At 46.5% G+C, this 26487-nt stretch overlaps 2 protein-coding genes across 8 annotated transcripts in view; one reads left to right on the forward strand and one right to left on the reverse strand.

Moving 5' to 3' along the window:
• Positions 1-7489: 7489 nt before the first annotated feature.
• Positions 7490-10893, forward strand: ISL2 (ISL LIM homeobox 2). Of its 2 annotated transcripts, XM_064388909.1 has the most exons (6): positions 7490-7628; positions 8627-8816; positions 9011-9270; positions 9381-9664; positions 9750-9920; positions 10066-10893. In XM_064388909.1, exons 1-6 carry the CDS (start codon positions 7571-7573, stop codon positions 10180-10182), a joined length of 1080 nt encoding a protein of 359 aa, XP_064244979.1. In that variant the 5' UTR covers positions 7490-7570; the 3' UTR covers positions 10183-10893. The 2 variants fall into 2 exon arrangements, with proteins under 2 accessions (XP_064244979.1, XP_064244978.1); XM_064388908.1 differs by having other exon boundaries at positions 7615-8816.
• A 1442-nt stretch (positions 10894-12335) lies between these two features.
• The window catches only part of SCAPER (S-phase cyclin A associated protein in the ER), a 138792-nt gene continuing 124640 nt past the window's right edge, over positions 12336-26487 (reverse strand). For all 6 annotated transcript variants that reach the window (XM_064389663.1, XM_064389664.1, XM_064389662.1 and 3 more), the window contains 3 exons: positions 16921-17112; positions 14350-14401; positions 12336-12770 (listed from right to left, as the gene is read on the reverse strand). In XM_064389663.1, the coding sequence (XP_064245733.1) occupies positions 12676-12770; positions 14350-14401; positions 16921-17112 (339 nt within the window). In that variant the 3' untranslated portion in view covers positions 12336-12675. The remainder of the gene's footprint in view (positions 12771-14349; positions 14402-16920; positions 17113-26487) is intronic.

Here is a 26487-nt window from a genome sequence, read left to right on the forward strand (position 1 = left end):
TGGATTGCTCCTCCAAGAATCAGTCAGTGATTCGTTCTGCATTGCTGGGTCACTGCATAAGAAGGCAAAAGGCAGATTGATCAAAAAGGCTCTTCGACTTTGCCACAGTCTTGGCACAGGATCACCTTTTAAATTTATTCTGCCGTGTGATTTTCACATCAGATGCCAAAAAGGGCTGCTTTACAGCAAAAGCTAACCAGGTCCAGCAACTCAAGCATCTAAACGGACAATTTACTTGGTCTCAAATCTCAAATGTCTCTAGAATAGAAGAAAAGCAGCTGTCCTGCACATTACAGCTCCCTGGCCGCAGAGCAGAACCTTAACTCCTCAGGGCCCAAAGGAGGGCTGCAAAGGGAAGAGCTAAAGGAGGTGGCAAACCTCCTTCAGGGCCTGTGCCTGATTGTATGGATTAAAGCAGCTCGAGGGCTGCTCTGACTTCTGCCCGGTCTGGCTCCACCCTTCAGTCCCCAAAAAAGGAAGAAAACAAAATGAGTGTTTGGAGCTGCCTGTGCATCGTCTGGTCTGTGCAAATGACCAAGTGAAAAAAAAACCAAACTATTTATATGAGGATGAGGGGGAAAACCATTTTGCAGAAGCCACAGCACCCTGAGAGGGGTTTAAAAAGAGGATTAATATTTGCTGTGGCTCTTTATCACCAGTTTGAATGATGGTTAAGGTGCAGTGTAACTCTTCAGAGATGTGGAGTTTTGTACAGTATAGAAATCCCTACCTGCCCCCTAGGTAATCCAACAAATGCAACAGCAAAGGCAAAATAAGAACAGCCTAGGCATCCTTAATTTGCCCATTATGTCTTTTTAATTGGGGTGTTTTACTCATTAAAAGCATGGCATGTAATTTCATAATCCTATTTTAGGCTCCAAAACTAAGCTTCCAACCTGCATATCTCATGTAGATGAAATCTTTACAACAAATGTACACCTAAAAACCCCAAACCACAAGAATAATCAAAGTGATCTCATTCAAGTTGGGGCTTTACTGCCTTGCACTAAAACAAAAGTGAGATACTATCAAAATTGACTAAATGCATCATAGCCAATAATAAATTGATCCATTTGCTGTGTGTCTGGCTTCATGGCACACACATCTTATTTTCATGAGCAGAGTGACATTGCTGCTCTTTAGGTCAGATTTTAAGGTGTAGCTCACCAATTCAGAGACATGGCAGGCTTTTTATTATATTTTCTGTTTATAATTTTGATTCAAATCCTCAGCAACACTTCAGATGGACAAATCCTTATTGAAACTGGCTTGATGCGGATTACAGCCTGAAGCACAAAGGAAGTCTTTATCACTTATGGCCAGTGTTTTAGGAGCTTATAACTGTAATCAGGTAGGGATTATATCAGCATGATCCATACAAGCTGAACCATGGCAAAAAGCTTTTTTCTATTTGACCTTCCCATAACAATAATAGAAATGGAAAACATGCAACAAACAGATGCCACTGAAGTAGAATCACTGTCTACTGCAAGCAGAAGTTACTACTTTGTATTTTGAAAGAAAAATTAGTCATTAATTAGTGGAAGCAGATCCTTGTATGGTGCATTGTTATCCAGGATTATTTCATTAGGATCTGCTGACCCAATTTCTGCATTGGAAAGAGAATTACATTTTTTCACACTATTGGGATTGGGGAAAAGAAAAAAATAATAATATAGATTATTCAAACTTTTAAAAATATGGTTGCAGATGAGGAAAGGTACCTGTATTGGTATCTCTACAGAAGCCAAATGAAACAAGGACCACTACAAATATGTAATGATGTCTTCCCTAGAATCGGATTTTGGTTTTCTTAAAATACATAATTCCTAATTAAAACATATGGAATCCAGCTAATACAGCCTCATGACTAAGGGATTTATTGAAGAGCAGGAATTTTTTTTATTACTGCTATGATGGTCCCCTCTGTCACAGGTCATCCTTAGCTTACTCCTCCTGCAATCACCCTGGGGATAGCTGACTCAGATAAATTAAAAGAGCTTCATTTGGGAAGCTTCCCCAGCACACGAAAGGATTCGCCTCCTAATCTGTCAAAATCCAATAACGTTAAAGCAACTGCAACCTGCTGACAGCTCAGCAGGACCCCCAAACCAATGGACAGCCCCACACCACAGCCCCACACCAGACAGGACTAAACCCCACCTTGGAAGCAGAAGCAGGAGAAGTTTCTGCTGCTGAAAAATTTTGTGCCCGAGTGCTGTGAGCTCAGAGGGCCCGAGTGCTTCAGCCCCCCCAGGATGTTGCTGGTCCTCCTGCACTCACCCCTTGCCCAAGTCACAAGCTGCACACAAGGAGGGGCGTGTGTCCCCAGAGCCCTGCTCTCTGCCCCCCATCATCACTGGCACAAAGACTCCTCTCCACATGTCTGACACTGAAGGTCCTTTCCAACAGACACCACAGGTGTGCTTGGTGCTCTGCTCAGGTCACCTTACCAGCGTCACCTGCATGGCTCAGAGCAGCAGCTGCTCCTTCCTGAGGCCTTATGGAAACCTTTGGACGGGGACAAACACCACAAGCTCTGCTTACAAAGTGCAGGACTGAGGAAAGAGCTCCCCCAAAGCTACCCCACAGCAGGGACAGCCCTTCTAATACTGAGCCTACAAAACCACCACAGCCAGGTATTTTATTTTTTATAAACTACTCTCCTTTGCTAATAATTTCCATGTGCCAGTCAAGTAACAAGTGAGGCTGCATATTCCTAAATAACAAGATAACCTGAGGAGTTCAATAAACCCTTTCTACCAAGCTGGCAGGCAAAATGGGACCCTCATAACCTCCTGAAAGCAAAGGCTCGGGTTACCTTGGAAGGCAACTTGTCTTGCCTAGAGTGATGATGGTTTATGGAGGACAAGGGAAACAATGCTGGTGAGAAGAGCTCTGCTGCCCTCCCAGTGCAGACACCTGGATGGGGTTTACGACCTTCCAACCTCCTTCTGCATGCAGCTCGCCCTGTTGTCAATGCAGATATGTGTAACATTCTCTCACAGGTTGTACCAGCATTATTTTTTAAAGGGGTAGCTGCACTTTTTTGCCCATTACACTGCTGGAAAGGAATCCAGATGCCACTGTATTCCCACTCACACCAGCCCGAGCCATTCCTGCAGCAGCAGGGACAGTCAGCTCCAGGGGAAAAACTCTTTGCCTTCCTCTAAGGACTTTTCAAAAAAAAGTTGCTTTTTCCTTTTTTATTTCTGTTTCTGCTCAGTCAATAGCACTTTTGTGTAAGCACAGCAGCTGGAGTAGGCCTTGTTTTAAGTGTTTTGGAACCTGCTTGATTTTTGGTATTTTTTTATTTATACTTTTATTGCAGAGCCTATTAGGGAGGAGAACCTTCTGGCCACTTATAGAACCTGGTGACAAAGGCTAATGTACCTCCTGCTTGCCCTGTCACAAAGTCTAAAGTAAAGTCTACAAAGTCTGCAATTTACCCATTGCCTTTAATCCTGCAGATAACAGCATAATGAGATCCAGTGTCTGGGGGTTGAACCTAAACTTAGGTGTCCATTCCAGTGAAAGTAGTCAACAGGCAGGATGGGAGAGCAGGGCAGCCTCTCCTGCACTGGCAGGTGACACCAAGACCAGATGCATTTCTGGGAGAGACGACTGAGGTCAACCATAAATTAACAGGATCATTGTGAGGGAAAAAATAATAATTCTGTGTCCAATTGCATGGTCTGGTATGATGGAGACCAGAGGAGATAGGCCAATAAGTCTTTTCTGCACTCATGAACTTTCTGAATCTTTCTTATCCGGAGGGGAAAAATGGCAAGGGCTCTCTTTGCCATGTTACCATGGCTGACTCTTAATCACTAGCAGGGCTGGCAGTAGCTGTTGTGCAACACCACTTTCCCCAACGCTGGGCCCTGTTCCCCTGCAATGCTCCCAACCCCTGCTGGTCTCAGAAGAATTGAGCCCAAAGCTCCACATAGCAATTCAAATGCATCACCAGACATTAGGCCACCGGGTTAACCACTGTTTAATTTCGTCACATTTGTTTGTGAGTTATGTACGTGCCTTTCTTTTGTCAACATCTCCTTTTAGAAAGGATATTGATTTTGTTTTCAAAGGCGCTCAAAAATAAAATGAATGACTACATTCTAAGGAAGAGTCATTTTCTCAACAGCTGTAAATAATTTATTGTTCGCAACCCACCCAGATCAAAAGATACTTCATCAACTGATGTGGCAAAATCTGGTGCAAGCTGCATTTCTATTATCTCAGATCCAATTAACCATTTGGAGCAGACTAAAACATAACTAGATCAATCCAGAATCAGATTAATATCCAATCCATAATCACATTAATCACAATCTGTCCATAATTAGCCATCAGATAATCCCATTGGACAGGAGGTGACATGCAGTATCCCATTATCTCATTAATTATCTATTTTCAGTATCAGACATTGTGCCCAAACACAAGGAAATGTTTTTTTAGAGGAAAATGGATAGGGAATTCTCATTTTGCTACATCTTCCCCATTGAAGCTCCTGGTGTCTCAGTCTTGGGAGTTTTACAACATTTCTTTGTTTTGCCATATTCTGCTAGGACCAAGGGAGGTTTTTTGAGAGACATCATCTTTTTAATAAAATATGACTATCTTAGGAAGATGGATAAATAAAACATTTGTTTCATGTGAACAAGTTTGTGAAAGAAAGAAAACTCTTCATCAAAGGTTTTAATGGTAACATGATAACAATAGCTTTGCAATGCTAAATCTTATTGCAGATGGTTCCTGTCCTTTTTTGTAATGTAAGTGAAATTGCGTTCCATCTGTTTTAATTTTATAATGGACTTAATCCATGGTTGGCTCTGAAAGAATCAGCATTTACTGCCTTTGCAATCTGCTGCAAACAAAAAAAAAAAAAAGGTTACCATTTCCCCCTTCTAGAAGGAACTTGAGTATTTATTTGGGAGCAAACTCCAGAGCTGCTCTGTGGACAGCGGGAAGCACCATTAGGCAGCTTCAGCCCATGGCCAGCAGCTCCTGCCAGCCCTCACACCAAACCCGACTGGAACTGCCCCAAAAGAGACTGGAATCTCTGGCCACTGGGTGGAGGAGAACGAGCAGCAATCAGCGTGGCAGGAGAGATTGCTCTTGGCTTTGACTAGAAAATGCTTCCAGCAGCTCCAAATTACCTGAAAGAAGTGGTCCAGGAGGTGCCCCCTGGACTGAATTATTCCATGATTTTATGATGTGCTTTCCCTTACCCTCCCTCAGATGAATCAACAATTAACCTGTTTGTAAAACGTGGTATCAAGCTGGTTCAATGCCTCATGGCATTACCTGTAGTAATTGTATAGATTTTTGTATATCACATAGAGGAGATGCAGGGCTTTCAACACTTCCCTGGCAAGTAATTTTTTGGCTTTTCTACTAAACTGCCTGTGCAGCACTGCTACCCTGTTCCTACCTGCCTGGTTGTGAGGTGTGTCCAGTCCAACCATACCTGCCTGGTGTGAGCACATTGCTCTGTTTGGATACAGGTGTGACTGCAGCACAGCTCTGCACAGGTTTGATAGCCAACCAAAAGTTTGGTTGACTCAGCTGTAACTTTACTAATTCCTAAACTGGTGGGAGGTTTGGGAGAGCAGACAGGATCCTGCCCTCGAGTGGGGAAAGGCTGATGCAACACAGAGCATCCCTGCCAAGCTGCTGTATTCTTAGATATGTCTCATTCTCCTATCACTGACATTTTTGCATTTTGTTGTTAACACATGCAGATACTGACTCACCCAGGACTCTGAATTCTGGCTCAGGCTGAAGTCACCCTTCTGTACCCTCTTTCCTGCCAGGTGCTCAGTCATGGACCTGTGGTGCCCCACAGTGCTGTAGAGGTTCCCATCACCCATCCCTCAGGGTGACCCCAGTTTGAAGAACCAACCAAACTTTTCCAATTGCCTTCATACCTCTCACTCCCCACACAGCTCTGCCACTGGCCGGTGGTGGGCAGCAGTCAGACCATAAGCCCCAGCAGGGCACTCATGGTACACAGGCAGGGAACACAAGGGCTCACCCTGCCCTGAGGATGTCACTGCTGCACCGCACCTCTGCACCTCTGCACATGCAGGGGCAGGCAGGGATACCAAAACCCCTTGGTGACATGTGTCCCTGCTGAAGTGGGTACTTCTAATGCCATCCACCTCTTTCCCCCCGCGGCTATCGTACAAATTTAAGAGCTTGCTTTCAACATTTGGGGCCCTTAAAGGGGTAGCAAGGGCTGTGACCAGGCTGGGAGAGCGGGTGAAATAGTGAAGCACTTTATCCAAAGAGTCCTTTCCTCCTCCCCAGCTTCTGGGGTTTCACCTGCAGGGTGCCTGACTCGCACAAGACACAAGCGCTTCAGAGGGAAAACCCATCCCACCTCCCTCCTGTGAGGAAAATGAGCGCATCCTGCCCTTCCTGAGCCGACATCTGAAGTCACCATGTCCTTCCCAAGCCATACAGGTTGGCAAATGCCTGTCAAATTCCACGTGTAAAATTAAAGAGGTAATTTCATGGAGGTGAAGGAAAGGAGCAAAGCCCCAAGACAGCAGGAACCTCAATCCCAGCATTTTTAAGCTTTCCTGGACTTTATGAGGCACTTGTGTTGCTGCGCTGCAAAGTCTTTGGGAATTTAACACTGAGTCAAAGGCCACGGAACTGCTTTCCCTATTTTTCTGCTAATGCACGGGAAGCCCGTGGCAACTGGGCGAAAAGAAGGAAGAAAAAAGAACAGAAGGTATAAAAAAGCAACAGGAGAGGTTCAGCTGCGGGAACAGCATGGAATCAGGTGCATGAAAGTGCAGTAAAATACTATTTTTCTCCGCTAATTTCAACTCGTCAGAGGCTGCTGCCCGCGACGGCCGCCCCGACGATGCGGTCCGTTCTGTTCGGGTCCGTTGGGGCGGCTCTCCCGCACCGGGGCCTCAGCAGGGAGCTGCAGCCCCTTCCCGTCTGCTCCTCTGCGCAGCGCCGGACCCGTCCCGTGGGCACCTGCCAGCGGCACGCCGAAACGCGGGGAAAAGAACGCCGTGAAAAGAACAACGAAATAAAATGCAAAACAGATGAGAAAGAGAAGGAAGAGGGAAATAAAAGGAGAAAAAATTAGGCGAACTAAAACTCAAGAAGAATAACAGGGAAAAGAGAGGAGGAAAAAAAGCTACAATGCATCTCCTTCTCCTCGGGCTGCCGATGCCGCCGTTCCCTGCGCGCACAGGGTCCCGCGGCGGCCGGGGCGCAGGAGCTGCTCCCGCGGGGCACGGGGCAGCCGCCCCGTCAGGGCCGGCGTCGAGCGGCCCGGGCCGGGTCCCGCGGGGCGTGCGCCCCGCTCCGCGCCCGCCGCGCGCCCATTGTTCGGCAGCGCCAATCCGCGGGCTCTCCCCGCGGCCGCCAATCGCCTCCGGGGGCCGCGCGGTGAGGTCAGCGCCTCTGCGCGCTGACATCACGGCGCGGCCCGGCGGGGCGGGCCCGGGGGGGCGGGCGCGGCCCCCGCCCCGCGCCGCGCGGGTAGTGGTGGAGCGGCGGCTCCGCATCCCGCATCGCCGCCGGTGCGCAGGGGGCCGCCCGCATGGTGGACATCCTCCTCCCGCGGCCGCTCCCGGGCGCCATGGGGGAGCCCTCCAAGAGTAAGTGCGCGCAGCGCAGCCAGACGCGGGGCCGGGGCGGGCGGGCGTGCGCGGGACCCCCAGGTCGAGCTCCGCGCCGCCGCTGCCGTCGGGCGGACTGACGGACCGCGGGCGCGCTGACAGCGCCGGGAAGGGCTGCGGCCCCATGGCGGCCGCGGGCTCGGCCCGGGGCAACTCCGGTGCCGCTGCTCCCGTTCGTGCCCGGCGCTCCCCGGCCCCGCTGTCCTTTCTGCTGTCCGCGCCGCTGAGCTCATTTCTTTCGGCTGTTTCCATTTCTTTCTCTGCTGCCCTCTGCTCTTCCTTTATTTTTTTTTCTTTCTTTGGTCGTGTTTTCCTTTCTTTATCTCTTTCGTGTTTCAGTTTGTATTTTTAAAAATTTCTTTGCCCTTTTTTAAAATTTTATTTTCTTTCTGTTCTTGTTTAGTTTTATTTCTCTTTCTGTCTCTTTGATTCCATGTCTCTTACTGTTTTCATTTGTCCATGTTCCCATTTTAACCGTCTCTGGGTTTTCGATGCTTTTGTATCTCCTTCCGTCATTCTGTTTTAATATCTTTTTCTTAATTTCTTTCGTTCATTCTTTCTTTGTTTCTTTCCTTATTTCTTTCAAGTTTTCCTCAGCCCTTGTTCTATTGGTTTTGTATCTCTGCTCTGCTTTTATTTTCCTTTTCCAAAATTCTACATTTACGTGTCTGTCTTTCTGCATTTATTTGCCTTGATCAAGCTTCTGTCTTTTTTTTTTTTTTGTGTTGTTGTTGTTGTTTTTTTGTTGTTTTTTTGTCCTGGCCGTATTAATTTGTCTCCTTTCATGTTTCCATCCTTTCTGTCCGTGTGTCTGTCTTTATTTCTTTTTCTTCCTATTTTGGAAAAAAAAAAACCCAAACCAAATCGGAATAAGGAAAAAGGATGAAGTGTAAAAAAGATAATGTTCTTTTCCCTAATTGCTGACCTCTGCGCTGGCACCCTGCTGGCTCTGACCGTACCCCGCTCGCTCCCGGCAGGGCGGCCGGGGCTGGCCCTGTGCGCGGGCTGCGGGGGCCGCATCCAGGACCCCTTCCTGCTGCGGGTGTCGCCGGACCTGGAGTGGCACGTCGCCTGCCTCAAGTGCGCCGAGTGCGGGCAGCCCCTGGACGAGACCTGCACATGCTTCCTGCGCGACGGCAAGGCCTACTGCAAACGGGATTATAGCAGGTGACCCCGAATGCGCCGGCACTCGTTAGGAAAAAAAATAACCCAGACCCGAAAAAGCACAAAAGCCCCCTTAAACTCCCCGAATTTCCCCCAACGAAAACCCGGCTCTCGGCCGCTGCCCGCACCCGCGGTACCGCCTGGAGCCGCCCCGACGGCGCGGCCGCGGGTCCTGACGGCGCGCCGCGTCCCCGCAGGCTCTTCGGCATCAAGTGCGCCCAGTGCCGGGCGGCGTTCAGCAGCAGCGACCTGGTGATGCGCGCCCGCGACCACGTCTACCACCTGGAGTGCTTCCGCTGCGCCGCCTGCGGCCGCCAGCTCCTGCCCGGCGACCAGTTCTGCCTGCGGGAGCGCGACCTGCTCTGCCGCGCCGACCACGGGCCGCCCCCCGACGGCGCCGTCGCCCGCGGACCGCGCAGCCCCGCGCTGCCGCCGGCCGCCGCCGCGCACCTCGCAGGTACCGGCTCCCCGTCGGGGCGGGCGGCGGGGCGGGGAGGGTGTCGGGGGGGCTGCGGCGGGCGAACGAGCGGCGGCGCTGACGGTGCGCGCCCTCCCCGCCCGTCGCAGAGCCGGTGCCCGGACGACCGCCCGCCCCGCGGCCGCCGGCGCACAAGGCGGCGGAGAAGACCACCCGCGTGCGGACGGTGCTGAACGAGAAGCAGCTGCACACGCTGCGGACCTGCTACGCCGCCAACCCGCGCCCCGACGCCCTCATGAAGGAGCAGCTTGTGGAAATGACGGGGCTCAGTCCCCGCGTCATCCGCGTCTGGTTCCAGAACAAGCGCTGCAAGGACAAGAAAAAGTCCATTCTCATGAAGCAGCTCCAGCAGCAGCAGCACAACGACAAGACGGTGAGCGCCCGCCCTCCTCAGCGGGGAGGGAGTTGTGGGTGGGGGGCTCGGGCGGCAGTCGCGCTGAATCCCCGTGTGCCCGCAGAGCCTGCAGGGCCTCACCGGGACGCCGCTGGTGGCCGGCAGCCCCATCCGCCACGAGAGCGCCGTGCAGGGCAGCGCCGTGGAGGTTCAGACCTACCAGCCGCCCTGGAAGGCGCTCAGCGAGTTCGCCCTGCAGAGCGACCTGGAGCAGCCCGCTGCCTTCCAGCAGCTGGTGAGCCGCGCCGGGCCGCCCGCGGGGCCGCAGGGCACGGGCAGGGGCCGGGCACGGGCACGGGCAGGGGCCGGGCCGGGTGCTGAGGGAGGGGGACGGGGCAGGGGCCGAGCGCGCCATGCCCTCACCATCGCTGCTCCCCCAGGTCTCCTTCTCCGAGTCCGGCTCCTTGGGCACCTCCTCCGGCAGCGACGTGACCTCGCTGTCCTCCCAGCTCCCCGACACCCCTAACAGCATGGTACCCAGCCCGGCCGAGACGTGAAGCGGCCCGTCCGCCCCGCCGCGGGATCTCCGCATGCCTGCGCTCCCTGCATGAGACACCCGGCCCCGGGCCGCTCCCAGAGCGCCGGACAAATGCCTTTGTTTTTTAATTATTGTTATTTAAAACCAAACAAAAAATATGTTACTGTCGGCCAAAAAAGCACCGGGATCCTCGCTGCCTTCACCAGACCGGAGAAAGAGCCCCCGCCCTGTTTTTTTTCGTGGTTTTGTTTTTTTTTTTTCCCTGCGGATTTCGATGTTTCTTTTCCCCAAAGAAACTCGGATTTCCCTGCCGAAGCCCGGCACGGTGACAGGCTTCCTCGCCCGCCGTTTGTGCTGGGGACGGTTTTTCTTTTATTTTTGAAAGGGAAAAATAAATCATTAAAAAAAATTCTACAAAATGGGGAGAGACTCCTCCGGCTTGCGGCCGCGGAGCTGGCCTGGAACTTCCTCCGCGGAGCCGCGCCGTCCAGCCTCATCTCACACCGATGCCTCTCCCGGGCCACGATGCCCGGCCCCGCACGATCTCTGGAAAAAGGGACACGGAAACGAGACTTTTTAACGGGAAAACCAGTACTAATAATGTTAAGTTATCAATGGACGAAGGACGGATTGTTTGCGCCTTTAACGATCAAAAGTAAGTTATTGTTATTTATTGTCAGAGTCAGCGGTTGAATAGTGGGATTAAATATTTTGGACTTAATAAAAAAAAAAAAAGAAAAGAAAAATGGATTTAAACGAAAAAAACAAAACCGAGCTTTAAAAAGTCGCGAAAGGGCAGCGAAGGGGCGCCCCAGGCGCGGAGCGGCGCGGCCGTGCGGATCGGGAGCGGAACAGAGAGGGTCGGGACGGGCACAGCCCCGGCTTCTCCCGCACGGCCTCACCGCGCCCCGCTAATCGGCTTTCAGAACCGGGGCCACTTATTTATAGCCGGGGAGGCGGAACGCAGGTTTCCCTTTCGGAGCAGCCCCAGGCTCGTCCGGCCGTGCCGCACCTGCCGCGGCGCGGGGCCGCCTCGCCTCCGACCTGGGGGCGGCGGGGGCTGGGCGGCGGGGCGAGGCGAGCCCTTCCTTCCCGCGTCTCCATCCCCCCGAACAGAGCCAGGCGGCGACTCCTTATCTGCCTCTGGCATCATCTGGGAGCGCGGCTCCAGCTCCAGCTCCCGCGCCCTCCCCTCACCCGCGCGGGACCAGCGGGCCCGCCTGCTCCCAGGCCCCTTACCTGCTCAGGACCAGCTCCCGCGGGACCGCGGGCCCGCCCAAGCTCAAGGCACGGCGAGCCCCGCACTGACCCCATCCCCGGGCAGCGGGGGAGAGCCGGGCCCTGCCGGAGCCCTCCGGGCTGCAGGGGATGCGCAGCGCGGTGCCGCGGTGGCTCCACACCCCGACAGACGGCGGAGCGGGGGTGCAGGGACCGGGCCCCCAGGGCCGAGCTGCCGTCGGGGCGCACGGAGAGGCCCGGGCTGCTCAGCCCGGGGCTGCCCTGCACCGCCGGGACGAGCAATCTCCCGGCTGGGGACAGGAGGGGATGGGAATCCTGCCGCCCTCCCAGCCCCGCCGCGGGGCCCCGCCATTACCTGGCTCCGTGCGGGCCGGGCTGGAGCTCCGCGCGGTCTCCCAAGCGAGGAGCGCGGCTCGCCTCAGGGCCGGGCAGCCACGGGCGGCGCTCGGGCCGCGGCCCGGGGCCGCCAGGAAGGGACTGTTCCGCTGCCGGTCACGATCACGGTGCTGGTCTCTGCTCCGGCACCGGTCGCGGTTCCCGTCCTGCCCGGGTCGTGCTCCGGTGCCCGCGGGCCGCGATCGGCGCCGGGCGTGGCGCGTCCCCTCAGCGCCGCTCGGGCGCGGCTCCGGCCGGAGCGGGCGCGGAGCCTCCGCCGCGCCCGGAGCGCCGTGAGGGCGCAGCGAGCCCCGCTCGGCCCCGCCGAGGCGTTAAAAATGCATGAGGTCTAAAAAGTCTGTCTTGGGTGACGTGTCCTCAATCACCCAAAAAATTATAAGCAGACTTTCTCCGTGGCCAGATCTGACGAATTATTTTGATTTGATTGTGATTGACTCTTGTTACCGAGAAAAACATCTTATGAGTGGTTTTTTTTCTCTCTTTCTGAACCGTGTTGCTTATGGTAATTCAAACACACCGATGATTTTAACACAGGAATCACACAAGACAGAATAAGTTATTTTATTACAAGATATATAGAACATATTTTCTCTATTTGCAACCTTATTTCAGCAGTTCTGCAGTGCAAGTCCCACCACAGGGCAGAAAACACCAGTATCATGGCATTGGATACAAGAACGAAATAAACTCAAATTATCAAAATTACAAAACAGAAATTGGAAGTATCTACAGTACTTATATAAATAGTGCAAATTATATATCTATAGGACAAGTATTTAGAGTATCAAAACCATTGCGGAACAGCATTTTAAAGAAGGTAGTCAGCAGGAACTGGTCGGTGTGACGATGTTAGGGATTTAAAAGCTAAATACAACTCTTATTTTTTCAAGAAGAACTGTCGAGCTTCTTCCCAGGATTGCCGGGGGAATCTGTTGGAGAGCTCAAGATAATCTTGAGAACTGAAAAATTTTTCTGTTGAAGACAGAACATAAAATTACCAAGTTATTCTCTCTTAAGATAAGATGACAGTAAAACAAGAATAATGAATGTGCAGCCAATTTGAGATACTTAAATTACTTTAAGTAATTTACTCCCCTCTCCCTATCCAAATCTCTTCAGCCCATGGGGTGATGCTTTATGGAGCTCACGGCATCCACGCTTGGCTTTAAGAACGGCAGCAGAGGCTCTGATGAGCAAAGGTTCCATTTGTTAGCTGGTCAGGCTCTCTGCCCTGTGCAGAGCAACATTTTGCATCTTTGCACACTTTATGTTCTTGGACACACCACTCAGCCTCGTTACACTTTGAGAAGCTTCAGGGGCATTTTCTGCTCAGCAGTTTCTTTTTTTTTTACCACAAAGGGCTGCAGAAGAGTTGTGCTCCCGACTCCCCAGAGCATGGGCACAAATGCAGCTTTCACTCCAGTGTGCAGGGACGTGGACAGGACTCCACTGTGCACAGCTTGGAGGGTCTGACCCTCCATGCAGCACCCAGCTATGAAGTTTGTGCTTTCAGGTTTTATTCCTGTCGGTGTGATTATTCCCTTTTTTGGGGGGGATACCATCCTTCACATTCAAGTGATATACGAGATAAAAATAATCCTGCCTACACAATTATTAACTTAACTTTTTTGCAACTGGATAATGTTTGGAAATCGCACTCATGTGTTTGTTTAAAAGTTCCTCCAGTCTGAATAGTGAAAATAAAAAGCAAGTTTTCCACTTGGATTTTAGATGTTTCTTGAGAAGAATCTCATGGAAATACAATCCTGGAAAGTTGGTGCTGCAGACACTGCATGAGTCTGCTTCAGACTGAGATGTCTGATGTTGACAGTAAAAATGTCCATAAAGTTACTTTAATTTTATAATTTATTTTTAAACAAAAACTTGATGCTTTAGACCTAGAACCATTCACCTCCTAGCAAATGCTGAGGAAATGGGGGTGTATTTTTACTTATGAGGGAGAAACAATTGTCCGAGTGTCACATTTTATGCATAATTCCCAAGACCAGATGCCCATCAACACTTGAATTTCAGATGTCTTTAGCAAGTAACAGCCATCTCAGCTGGGCATCTTTCAAATGTTTAGCCTAAAAAAGTTGACTGCATTTAAAATAATATTTATAATAACTGAGGGGGGAAAAAAACTCACGACTCTTCTGCAAACTGACAAACTTTAAAGGACAATTACAGGACAGTATTTTAGAGATTTTTGGCTCCCTGAGTGCATTGGCATGGCAGCATAGCTTCTGCAACCTAAAACTTTTGAAGGCAGCCTTTGTGTCAGCTAATTAAATATGTGCAGGTACAGTATCACATTTTAAGACACGATACCACATAGCATTGAATAAAGATTAACAGTCTGAATCCCTGATAGACGAGCAGCAGACTGGAAGACATTTATGCACAGGACAGAATGTAAGCCAGGGAGCCCACCCCCAAACTGTAAATTTACTGTATTCCTTTTCAGCCATACGGATTCAAAGAACTTAAATCACAGAATCTACACATTTTGCTACCCAGCTGTTACTCTGTGACACTGCAGGGAACGTACCCCTCTGCTGGGATAACTGATTTTCCATTTGGCCTGGGCTCTGTGCAAAATCCTATAGGGGAAAACAAACAAAAAAAGGCATCAGGTTTTCAGATCTTACATGTGAGGAATTAAAACAACATTTAAAAGTCTTCATAGTCATTCAAAAATACCAATACTTCATGTAATCTGTAAATTAACAAACTCTGGCTTGTTTGCTGAGTTTCATAATACAGTACTGCCAGCACTTAAACTCTGTCATTTACAGTGGATTTTTATACATTTATTTATATCTGTTTTCAAAAAATATATTTTTAGTCAATGTCTTCTTAGGAAATAGTTATTATTGTGATTTTTATTAAGCCATTTAACCATAGCAATGTTTCTGTAAAACAAATGGTGTTTCAGATTTTTGCTCCCAACTCCAAATACACTCTTACGAAACTGATGACTGATCCCAATTTCAATGGCTGTGCTTCCCAGCAATCCAGGAGCCTGAGGTGCTGATCTCCTGGGAGAAGGAGGAGTTGCTGCCCAGCGCTGCTGGCCCTGGCAGCCAGCTGTGCCCCCAGCTGTGCCCCCATCAGTGCCCCCAGCTGTGCCCAGCGCAGAGCACTGCGCAATCCTGCTGCTGTCGGGCGTTGGGGTGCAGCATCCTCGAGCGAGCACGGACACCGACCTCGCCCAGAACCAGCCAGCTCCCCACCACAGACCCTGCCCTGTGCTGGAGTCTCCACCCAGCAGAGTTCTGAGGAAGGGATTACTCGAGATAAGATACAGCAAATCATGGATACTCCTGAATGTTTCCACTTATTCCTGCACATCGCCAAACAGAAGTAACAAAAATAAACAGGCTGATGCAAACTTCAGCTGATGGAAATAAATCTATCGGTAGGGAGAGCGCTGTAAAATGCAGAAATGCCCTTCCTTTGATTTTGGCTGCACATTTAACACACTGTATTTAAGTGTTATATTCGTACACGCCACCAACCTTTTACGCAAATGGGACTTCTTTTGGCGTTCCCTGGCAAAGGAAGAATCTCATTTTCTAGTCACAGGGCAACATTTTAGTTAGGTTTCCCAAACCTTCTGCTGAAGCAAATGAGAGATTTGCCTGACAAAGAGCAGCGAGCTGAAACAGAAGTAGAGCAGCAGGTCCCTGTGCGTGCGCGGGATCTCAGCATTCCTTGGACCCTGCCAGCACCGCGCTCCGTGTGTGCGTGTGCAACTCTCGGGATTAGACTTCAAAACGGGCAAAATACTGAAGGACCCCTGAAGTCAGCAGTGACAGGACACTTCACAGCACACACAGCTCTTGCATATTTTACTAGAACACCTTTCTTTAAAAGCCTGCAGGCACAGTACACGAGCTTGCCATCTGCGACACAACTAACTGGAAATCAAATTAGTAACGTTGACCCTTAAAAATATACTTACGCTTTACTATATCTACTGGGGATTTTAGTGCCATTTCATCTCTTACAGAATAGAAATCAACATAAACAACCTTAATTATTCATATAGGGAACATTCTCCTCCACACTCCTGTTTTTTAGCTGAAAAAACCCCAAACTAAACTTGCTGCACTTACTAACAATGCATAAATCATATTTTTCAGTTTCACTATAAGAAAGCCAAAGAAGAGTTATAGCTGTGTATTTAACCAGAAGTTCATTACTGTACGGCAAATGTTTTTAATACTAAGTTCCAAACTTCTTTTTAAAAAAAAATGCTCTGCAATTATTTTAGTATTAAAAGGATAAAAAGTAGCTGCACTCCTAAGTTTGATGTTATGCAAAGACTTTTAGTAAATATTTAGTTCTGGTACTTTCTCTCTGAAATGCATGTAGCCTATTGTTGGACTAGTTATAAAGCATTAGGGAAAGGACTTCGATTAACATTTCTTTATCAACAACAGTAACTTTCAGGTGACTGATACAGGGTTACAGACTCCCAAAAGCTATTATTTTTAACAGTATGGTGTTTACAAAAACTGCATTTATTCACTGGAAACAATCAATAAAATGCTTGAAAACCATGAGGCAGGCAAAAAATCTGATAGATAAAACAGCATATAAATTTAGACAAAGGGAAGAAAAAGAATGCAAATCTTTATTCAAAACAGTATTTGTAATGACCTCGGTGGCTTACTGTCAAAAATAAAGATTGCAAGATTAGACTGGTAACATATGTTTTGTGTATTTTCTGCATAAAATACGTACACTTTCCCAGCTCTCTGTAAATATATGGCACACAGTATACAACTATAAATTTATATGTAAACACATCAATATACTGATTTCAGATATGCTATATAGGCAGGAATTTTTTAAAAAATAAATATTTTAAGATCTACATCATATCTTCCCAGTACATCCAGGAACCCTAACAGAAACCGGATTCTGCACGAACAGTGAGAACCTGAACTCCTCAGTAACCTTTCAGTGTGATAAGATGCCTCAAGTACAGGCGTAATCTGTGGTTTAGAAGAGCTGCAGTGAGTCTGGAAGCACTTCAGAGCTGTTTGCTTGTTCTGCTGAAGTGAAGATCCCCACCCTGAGAGCAAAGGCGAGCACAGCTCCGCAGCCGTACCTGGATGAAGGTGGCCAGTAAAACACAGCTCATCTCCTGCTCCAGGATGATCTTGTTCTGAGGGTTATTGTAACACGCAGCTATGAGCGAAGGGAAGAGCACTTTGATTAAACGAGGATCACTGAAATACTGGAAAGGCAACTGGCAGAGTTTCTGCAGCACCGTGGGGTGACGGCCAGACTGTACAATGATCTGAAAATACAAACAGAACAAATTGAAGCACGTGATCTATCTGTTCTTCTCTTCCTCTTAACCACCAAGGGTGCTGAAGTCATGCTAAAAAAATGAGCATGGATGAGGAGTACTAAAAATAAAGCCTACAACATTTAGTTCAAATAACTTCTGTTTCAGTGTGCAAGTACTATTTTTATTGCAGAGTAATACAAAAATACGAAGCCCTGAAATTTTTTTTTTCTGTATCACCCAAAAAGACAGCAAATAAATAAGGGATTAATTTACAGATTACAGTAAAATAGATAATTTAATACCTTAATTCAAAAGACAAAGAATTACAGCTCAGGGACTAGTCTAAGGTAGAGGCATGAAAGACAAAACGCCGACGCCTGCCATTTGAGCGCACTAAGAACGGGGGAAAGAAAATGCAGGAAGAAATCACCAGGATTTTAAAAACCCTCCCGAAGCTTGACCATCCCTTCCTGCAGCTGGCAATTCGAGAGGACTGTGTTTCAGGGGAGACGTCTGCCATTCTCAGGCACCAAAAAGAAAAGGGGATTGTGAGCTGCCCAGCGAGGAGTTTCTGTAAGGAGAGACTCAGAGAGATCCTCCCATCTGTGCTCCTTATCTCGGTTTCTATCAGTGCCATTGGCTCTAAAAGGAGAATTGTTTAGATAAATGGGACTGTTGTCATGAAGAAGGCTAAGTTTACAACTGTATACATCTGAAGAAATAAGGCAATGCTATCACTGGTCTCCTACAAAGGAACCTTTCCATTTCACTTGATATTCTTATAAAATCTTTGCCATAAACTAAAAAATGCCCAAATCGGATCTGTTCCAAGTAACCTTGATTAGACAATTACAATATGAAAGAGCTGTTTGACCCAAAGTTGGCTTTTCAGCATAGGAGGAAGCTCCTATAAGGCTGGAACACTGTAAAACTGAGGGTCATGACTGTAAATTGTACTTAGAAAAACACAATTTTACAGGTACACACCCAGACAAGACTGCATTCAAATTAAAACCAGAAGGACAGAAAGAAGCATTTGAGACTACAGGAACATAAATTACAGGGATTTACAAGTTTTCAAAGCACTTTTAACAATACCTTCAGAGCACACACTAAGTTGATAATGCAGTTCAGTTTAAAAACAAGATGAACAAAATAATAGTTTGCATTTTTTTCAGTTCACCAGTCAAAAAAGACATTGTAAAACCTTTCAAAATACTGGTAGCAATGTCCTAATGCCCTTAAAGACAGGAGCATTTTTTAAAAGACAGACAAAAAAGTGACAATTAAGCATATATTCAGACATTGTTTTGAGGAAAATATCACTAAAGCATTTGGATTATTCTAAACTCTCAGCTCCCACCCTGTAAGCAAGAGGTGCCCCCAAGTTTGGGAGTACTGTTGAAATTTTAAATTAACCAGAGTGGCTATTATACTGTTCTATTTTTTCTGCGGTAAATTCTATAATCAGAAAAGTATTTAAAATCAATCATAATTGGTACTAAAATAACTACAATTGGCATTTCTGATCCAGGACAGAACAAGAGAACTCTTGATTTCTTTTTAATGGCCACCATACACTTGATGAATAGGCAGAGGAAAAGAAGTTTTTGGGACTTTTTATTTTTCATTTCACAGTTCACTTCCTTTACCTGTCCTAAAAATGCCATGGATAGTTAGTGAAGTCCTGCCAAACTCACAGTGCAGATACCCAAATAGCTTCCATGGAATTATTATTTCATTATATTTTTATTTTCAACAGCTTTACTACTATGATGTTATCAACATTAAAGATAGGAAGGGATATCGAGGGGTTGCTGACTGTTTTAATCTGGTATTTATCACATGTGGAATCAATTTAATGATTTCAGCTCATTGTACTAATGCAACTACTAAACCTGATACACTACATTATGTACTCTGAAGAAAAAAACCATGAGTCACCCCTTACTGGAAAAAAACCCAATCAAATAAACGTGCAGCAGAGCACCTATTCCTTGTCAATAGGTGGAGAAAGTGAAGGCCAGCACTTGACTTAGCAGATGAACATCAAAGAAAACAAATGAAAACCTTGCACTTCTCTTGCTTGACTTTTTTTTTTTTTTTTCATTTTGAATAGTCACTTGACTTAAGAATCCCAGGGACTTTTGCAGGCCTGGAATATGGAATGCTCATCTTACAAACCGCTCTCATACAAGAGATACAAGCTCCTTACTGAAATGCAGCTTGCCTCTCCTGCTGCCACAGACTGGGATCCAGACACATTTACCTAGAATTAGCTTTTCTTGTTGCTCTCTCTCTAGCCTGCAAATCAGATATGCCTGTCAAATGTAACAAGATCCTAATTAAATCACTGCATTTCGGTACAGCCAAGCATTTAAGCACCTGCTTAACTTCAGCTATGTGCCTATGTTCCATTAATATTTGCTTGTGGTTTTCTTTTTCTGAACTGAGACCTATCAAATTAGTCCAAGCAACTACAATTATTTTTCTAAAACCAGAGCAGGAAACTCACATTGATGTTTTCTGTATTTCCTTTTAAAACTTGCTTATTCTCAAAACTGACAGATATTCGTATAACTTTATTGGTTTTGCCTGTGCTTAGCTGGAATAAATTCCAGCTTAGTTTATCTTATTTATGGCCCAACATGTACCTAGATGCTGGAACAATCCTGTGAAAAAACAGCACACCGGTAGGAGAAACAGCAAATAGGTTCCTGAAATGCTCTTTCATGATGAATGAAGAAAGTTTTCATTTGTGCCACCAGCCAACTCCAGGCCCTGATCCATCCTGGAGGTGGAGCCCCTGTTACAGAGTGGGTGAGAATTCAGGTTTAGCACACCAGAAAGCACTGGCCAGCACTGCTCTCAGTGTAAAAGCCTGCTGAGGAGAGACTGGAGCAGCTGAAATTCTCACTTTCAGGAGTCCAGTTGTGCCTGGTTGGTGTCTGTCTGCACGTCCAGGTCTCCCACACCACGCACGCTGCACCACAGCCAACTGTCCAGCACCATGAGTGATGTGCTGACCTGTGGAACTTTCCACTGAGCAACACCTTGCAGGGCTGCTTATCAGTTATCTTCTGTCACTCCCACCACTTTATAGCCTTCTGCAGGTCCTGCTAATTGGCTTAATCTGCAATAGCCAGCGGGTCAGGCTCTCTCCCCTGCCCTACCAGCAATCCCTGCTCCCGTGTGACTCTCTGGGAAGTGCACTCTGCTCTCACAACTGCAGTCATCACCCCCATCCACTGTACTGGTATTTCTGAAGTTTATCACTTAGGAAAGCATGATTCACGATTTCTGAAGTCTCTAGATGGAATCCATGTTTTCCTCACGTTTATTTGGGCCAATATTCACTATAAAGTGTATTGCTTGGCCATTTGCTGCACTTCTCACTGTGAAAGCCTGAAGCAGTATAAAAGTCAGTCTTTCAAAACAGACTCCAATGACAAAAGCCAGCAATATGCCACACAGCACTTGAGCAATAAAATAGGACAATCAATCAAAAAAATTAAAAGCTCCATGTTGTATGAAACAGTAATAAAGTAGTGAGAGGAACTCATCATTCTGCTGGGAGATAAGGCCTCCCCTGTCACTCAGGTAGGGTGTCTGGCTCCAGACCTGATGTGACTGCTGGAAGGATATTCCAGAAGGATATTCCATCCTGGATACTCAGTCCTTCCCTGTATGTCCCCCAGGACAGCAGCCTTACTCTCCTGCCACTGCTTCCTGGCACCCTGCAAAGGAGAACTTCCCAGGACTGAATGCCTTTGCTAAGGAACTAGCAGACCACATGAATCCAGAACACTTGGGCACAATTTTCTTCTGGGTAGCAAAGGGAAACGTTGCAGCTCATTTCATTTTTCAGTGAGTTCCAAGGGCCCCAGAATTAATGTTCTGATGCTGCTGCAGGAATGAGAATCATAAGAGTGCAGCTCCTTTCCTTCCTTGCAGGGAGATAATGGGTAGCACACACAAGGGCAACCTTAGCCCAAGAATTAGCAAAGTAAAGATGTTTTGCTGAACACCTCCTAATTCCATTTATATACTGCATATATATATATATATATATGTATTTGTTCTTCACTTAATCTTTCTCTGTATTCCTTTTATCAGTGAAAACTTACCATTCCTTTAAAATGCATATGTATGTATTTTTGTCAAAGGAAGGTAATAAAATCCTCATACCTAACAGGATCCAGAACTTTGGAATGGTACAGCAATGACACCGAATGTCTCAGCAGTTACATGTCAAATCAGATGTAAAATCTTACCAATTCAACAGTTAATTTTACAGAAAACTAAAAAAAGAATCCTCTTGCCTTTGAAACTAGATTTTCATAATCAGATAACTGAGTGTACAAACAGGATTTTCATCAACAAAACTAAAATGTCATTGAGAAAGTTGAAGAATGTCTGTATGTAAAATACTGAACAAGTATTAGTTACATTGAAGTGAATTGATAATTCATAGATTCATATCATTCATAGATTCATATGTTCTGAATAGACATGTAATGGAGATGCATGCTAGTAATTTGTCAAGAACTAGCAGTTCAATTAAACTGCTCTGTGAAGATTTATTATGGAGTAGCATTTTTGGTGACAATCTGATTTTCTTTTTCCAAGTTTAACTGCATTCAAAAAAGGGGAACTAATTGAATTTAAAACTCTGCTTGCAATCTTCCAGATATTTAAGGAAGATTATGATCAGTTTCCAGTGGTTCTATGCATGTATGTTAAATACTGTCAGATACTTTATTACAAATAACAAAATAAAAGGTTCAGTGTCAGACCAAGAACTTTTTCACCACTTGTGCACTACACAAGGTTAGCCCAGGATTACTGCAGACTGGAAGTGCTGATTTTTAGAGCAATATTTAGTCTAGTTCTACTGGTGGATTTAGGTTTTCTTACTTCACTTGGACATTTGCAGCTCTGTAAAAACATCATTCATGTGAGTTATTTCTATCAATATATACAATAAACCCACCAGAATGATCTTTTAAAGAAGCTAATTAATTTTGTAGTCAGGTAGAAGAGTAAGCCAGCAGCAAACTTTTTTGTTTGTGGAAGGACAAAACAAAGAACTGAAGTGATTCACTTTGGGAAGAAACTTTGGGAGCAAAGGCACAGCTGGCATCAGTGGCACTGCTGGGACACATGGCAGCCACAGGGGCATGGCCAAGGCAAAAGGAGACAACACCCAGCAGCTGCACTGCCATCTGAGCCCTGGCAGTGCCTCCCACCACCACTCCCAGCCAGGCCATGGGAACTACGCCTGCTTTCTGCAGCCCATCAGCTTCTTTCATCCACACAAGAAGGGGAAAACGGGCAGCAGAGAAAGGAAAAAGATTGCCAAGGAGAGAACTGAAATCTGGAGGCACAAACCCAAATGTGGAGTTTTGAACAAAACCTTACAAGCCATCCAAGTGCACTGCTCTTGTGTGACTGACTCTGCATGAAAATGTTGTGGTCTTCGTAGTCTGTAGTCAGGCTGATGGGTTTTGTTAGTTTTAACTAAATATTAGGAGTTGTACCTCTTTTCTCAAGTGAAAACTGAGACAAAGTTATCCTCATGCGGATACAGGAACAAGCAGTTGGAAAGTTCAGAACTTCCTGAAGCAAAACCTTCTTTGGCTCTTGGAGAAAAACCTGGCAGTGACACGGGGTGTTCCACAGGTACTTAGAAACAAATACAGTGCTTATTACCAGGAGCTGAATTCACTTTCCAGAAAAACATCCTGCCCAACAGAATTTCCTTTCATTTTTATGAAACGAAGCATTAAAATGAGCCCTTTACTTGTCTGTGCTCTTCTGCTATAATGTAGTTCACGTTCAGATGCAATTTTCTTAGAGCAGCTCAGTTTAAAAAGTGAATGGTTCTCCGAGGGGCACTCCCTGCCTTCTCTGCTATCTCAGATGACCTGTGCTTCCAAACTTCAACATGGCCATTGTAAACATTAGCATTTAAAAATGCTACTCAGTATGGGAACCACTAATGTTTCTTATCCATGTATTTATCATTTATATAAATGCCAATTCTAATTTGTACTACAAGTAATAACTTCATTGAACAGGAACTGTGCATCTAATTTCTGTAACAGTATTCCATCAAACAGTTAAATCCCTTTTGTTTGATGTCAGGTTATTTACAACTTTGTAAAAGAAATAAGTCTTTATATTAGTAGTCCAGAGTTTCTCTTCAAAGTTAGATCTGCATTATTTCTTTGCTTCTATATAAACAGATCTCATACTGTCAGCATTTAATCAGCAGAATATGTCACCACTTAGGCTCTTCTTCTGTTTTAAGGTCAAGCTCTTTTCTTTCCATTTTGCAAACTCCACTATTGGCAAAGCTCTGAGCAAAGAATGTTCTAAATTCCTCCTGGTTTTCTCAGGAATCAGAGCACCATTTCCATGCAAAAAGAAAGTTCCAGAATGTTACACTGAAATTTAAAAATAAGAATTTTGTCTATTTGAAAAATTCCAGTGTTTATTTTCTTAGTGTCACGTGTAAGCTTTCAGAGAGAAGATAAGGGTGGTTCAGGAATAACATCAGTCTTCCTATAAACCACATTCTAAGCATTGTCCCTTCAGAGCTCTATGGTTTAAACACATTCAAGGGTACTCTGTGTATGCATCACAGAAAAAAATTATTGCATCAGTTTTTGTGTAACCATCCTAAGACATATGAACATTTAGGATAGGACAAGGGCCAACCACCAGGACAGTGATGCACTGAAAATGTAAAAATGTTTATCAAAAGTGATGCTAGTGGAAAATCTAGCAAAAGTTTGTTATACAAGCTTTTGAAAAATGCAGAAAATGCAGCCCAAAATGACAACAAACAAATTACCTTAGTTATAAGATAATAAATTAAGTATATATAAGATTAAATTCAATAATAAATAAACAATGTTAAACAAATGTTGTAAAATATAAACTTCATTACAATGTGATGAAAGGAAAATGGAAGCAATTCTAAAATGCATTGAGATTACTTGTGAATGTAATACTTGTGCAAGCTGCAGGAGAAAATAATAATCTAATATCTGACCTGGAGAAGGTATTAAGGAAAAGCCTAACTTCCAGAGTGATAGCATTTTAGCATTTATTAACATAAAAATAAACATTTAAATGTGAGGTTGTTCTCACACTTCATGTTAATCATATACTTAAGGACCCTGTTAAACCAAAGGGCATCAGTGCATTCTAGAAAATTCTAAGCTTCATTGTTTCCACAATAATGTAACAGAACATTCATATGTTTAAGTGTTGGTCTAATAATTTTTAATCAGAAAGTATTATTATAGATCCAGTGTATGAGAAATACATATCTTCTGTCAGATAAAATAAAACCCCCATCACAACACATCTCAAATTCTCAGGTGTTATTCTGAGCCCTGAAGTGATCAGAATTAGCATTTGTAGCCCTGCACAGTTTTTGAAGAATCATCCTCACACTCAGATAACATCCCCAGCTTCGACGATGAACCCCTTTAAACTCAGGCTGCTGCTGTGGGCACAACTCTCCAGTCATTTACTCTGAATGAAATCCAACTGATCTGAATGAAGATGATTTAAAGGGTAGACAAGAAACAGGACCAGCCTACAGAAGTTGAGGCAAACTAGTGGCTGAGGTTTCTGCCAGCATCCTTGGAAACAGCTAGTTTGGGTCAAAATCCCCAGAAGGTGTGAATAATTCAAACATTACAGTCTAAAACACATAAAATCTTTTTGTGTGTCTCAGAGCATTTTCTCCCTTCAAAAGCAAATATTTTCTGTCACACTTTGGAACTCTAGTCATAAGTAAGCTATATAGTCTTGAAATTATTATTCCTAGCACGTTTTGTCTTATGGCTTCCACAAGAAATGTAAAGGGTTTGTGAAAGCACCCAATCATCAACTAAAAAGCTTGTGAAACACTGAGCCACTGGACATATTACAGAGCTGTCTGAGACAAAGCTTCAAAGAGAGAGCGAGAAAATGTGCTTTTCTGCCACGAAAAATGAGCTACAATTTACCCTTTACTACGGGGAGAGGAAGACGAGCAACATTTTCCATAGTACTCCATTAATGCATTTTGTTCTTTATGTTTCAGTATCGCTTCAAACAAGTGTGACTTGAGCTGAACACGGCACAGGGGGCTGGGGAGGCTTCTGCGGGCCCCTCGCCGCTGCCAGCCCCGGAGCCATCCAAGGAGAGCTGTCAGCTCCGGGAGCACAGAGCAGCTCCGGGAGCACAGAGCAGGAACACAGAGCAGCTCCAGGAACACAGAGCAGCTCCGGGAGCACAGAGCAGCCCCGGGAGCACAGAGCAGCCCCGGGAGCACAGAGCAGCCCCGGGAGCACAGAGCAGCTCCGGGAACACAGAGCAGCCCCGGGAGCACAGAGCAGGAACACAGAGCAGCCCCGGGAGCACAGAGCAGCTCCGGGAACACAGAGCAGGAACACAGAGCAGGAACACAGAGCAGCTCCGGGAGCACAGAGCAGCCCCGGGAGCACAGAGCAGCCCCGGGAGCACAGAGCAGGAACACAGAGCAGCTCCCGGAGCACAGAGCAGGAACACAGAGCAGCTCCGGGAGCACAGAGCAGCCCCGGGAACACAGAGCAGGAACACAGAGCAGCCCCGGGAGCACAGAGCGGCCGCCGCGTGGGGCCGGGCACAGCCACGGCGGCTCTGCGGGGCCGCCAGGGCCCGGAGTTTATGAGAGAGGCACAGGGAGTGCCCTCACACATGAGGCGAGACAGACAATAGCTCGCAAGGCCGATTAAAGATTTGCAGGCTCTAGCCTGTGGTTCAAGTGTCCGTGTGAAAGCGGCTCCCCAGCGAGGCCGGGCAGCGCAAGCTCAGCCTCCGAGCGAGCGGCCGGGCCCGGCTCCGGCTCCGAGCCGGGACAAACTGCTCACCGAGAGGACTGTGCCAAACTCCGGGCTCTTTTCTCGATGTGGACCAAGTTCCACTGGGCATTGAGCTGAGACCGCCGAACTCCTTTTATCCCGACCCGGGAGTAAGATTACAACGCGGCTCTCCGGAGGCAGCAGCAGCTCCCTCCCTTCTCCAAGCCTCAGTTATGGACTGCATTTGAAGGCTGTTGAAATTAGTGGCTTTTATGACATTGAGAGATAAGTTTATTCTTCCGTGTTTACAGTTTGAGAGGAAGACAGTAAGATAAATCCAAATGCATTCATTTCTCACACTCATTCCTATACACTCTTCTCCCTACAGGAATGAGCCAGTCATCATGAACTGAAACTAAATACACTTTCCTTCATGCTAAGTCTTCGCTCATATTAAATTACCTTCCCCACATCCTCTCAAAAACCCAAAAAAATCCAGGATGTATTTTGGAATGTCAGAAATACAATTAAGATGTGA

The sequence above is a fragment of the Passer domesticus genome, chromosome 14 (assembly GCF_036417665.1).
Source record: "Passer domesticus isolate bPasDom1 chromosome 14, bPasDom1.hap1, whole genome shotgun sequence".
Lineage (NCBI taxonomy): Eukaryota > Metazoa > Chordata > Aves > Passeriformes > Passeridae > Passer > Passer domesticus.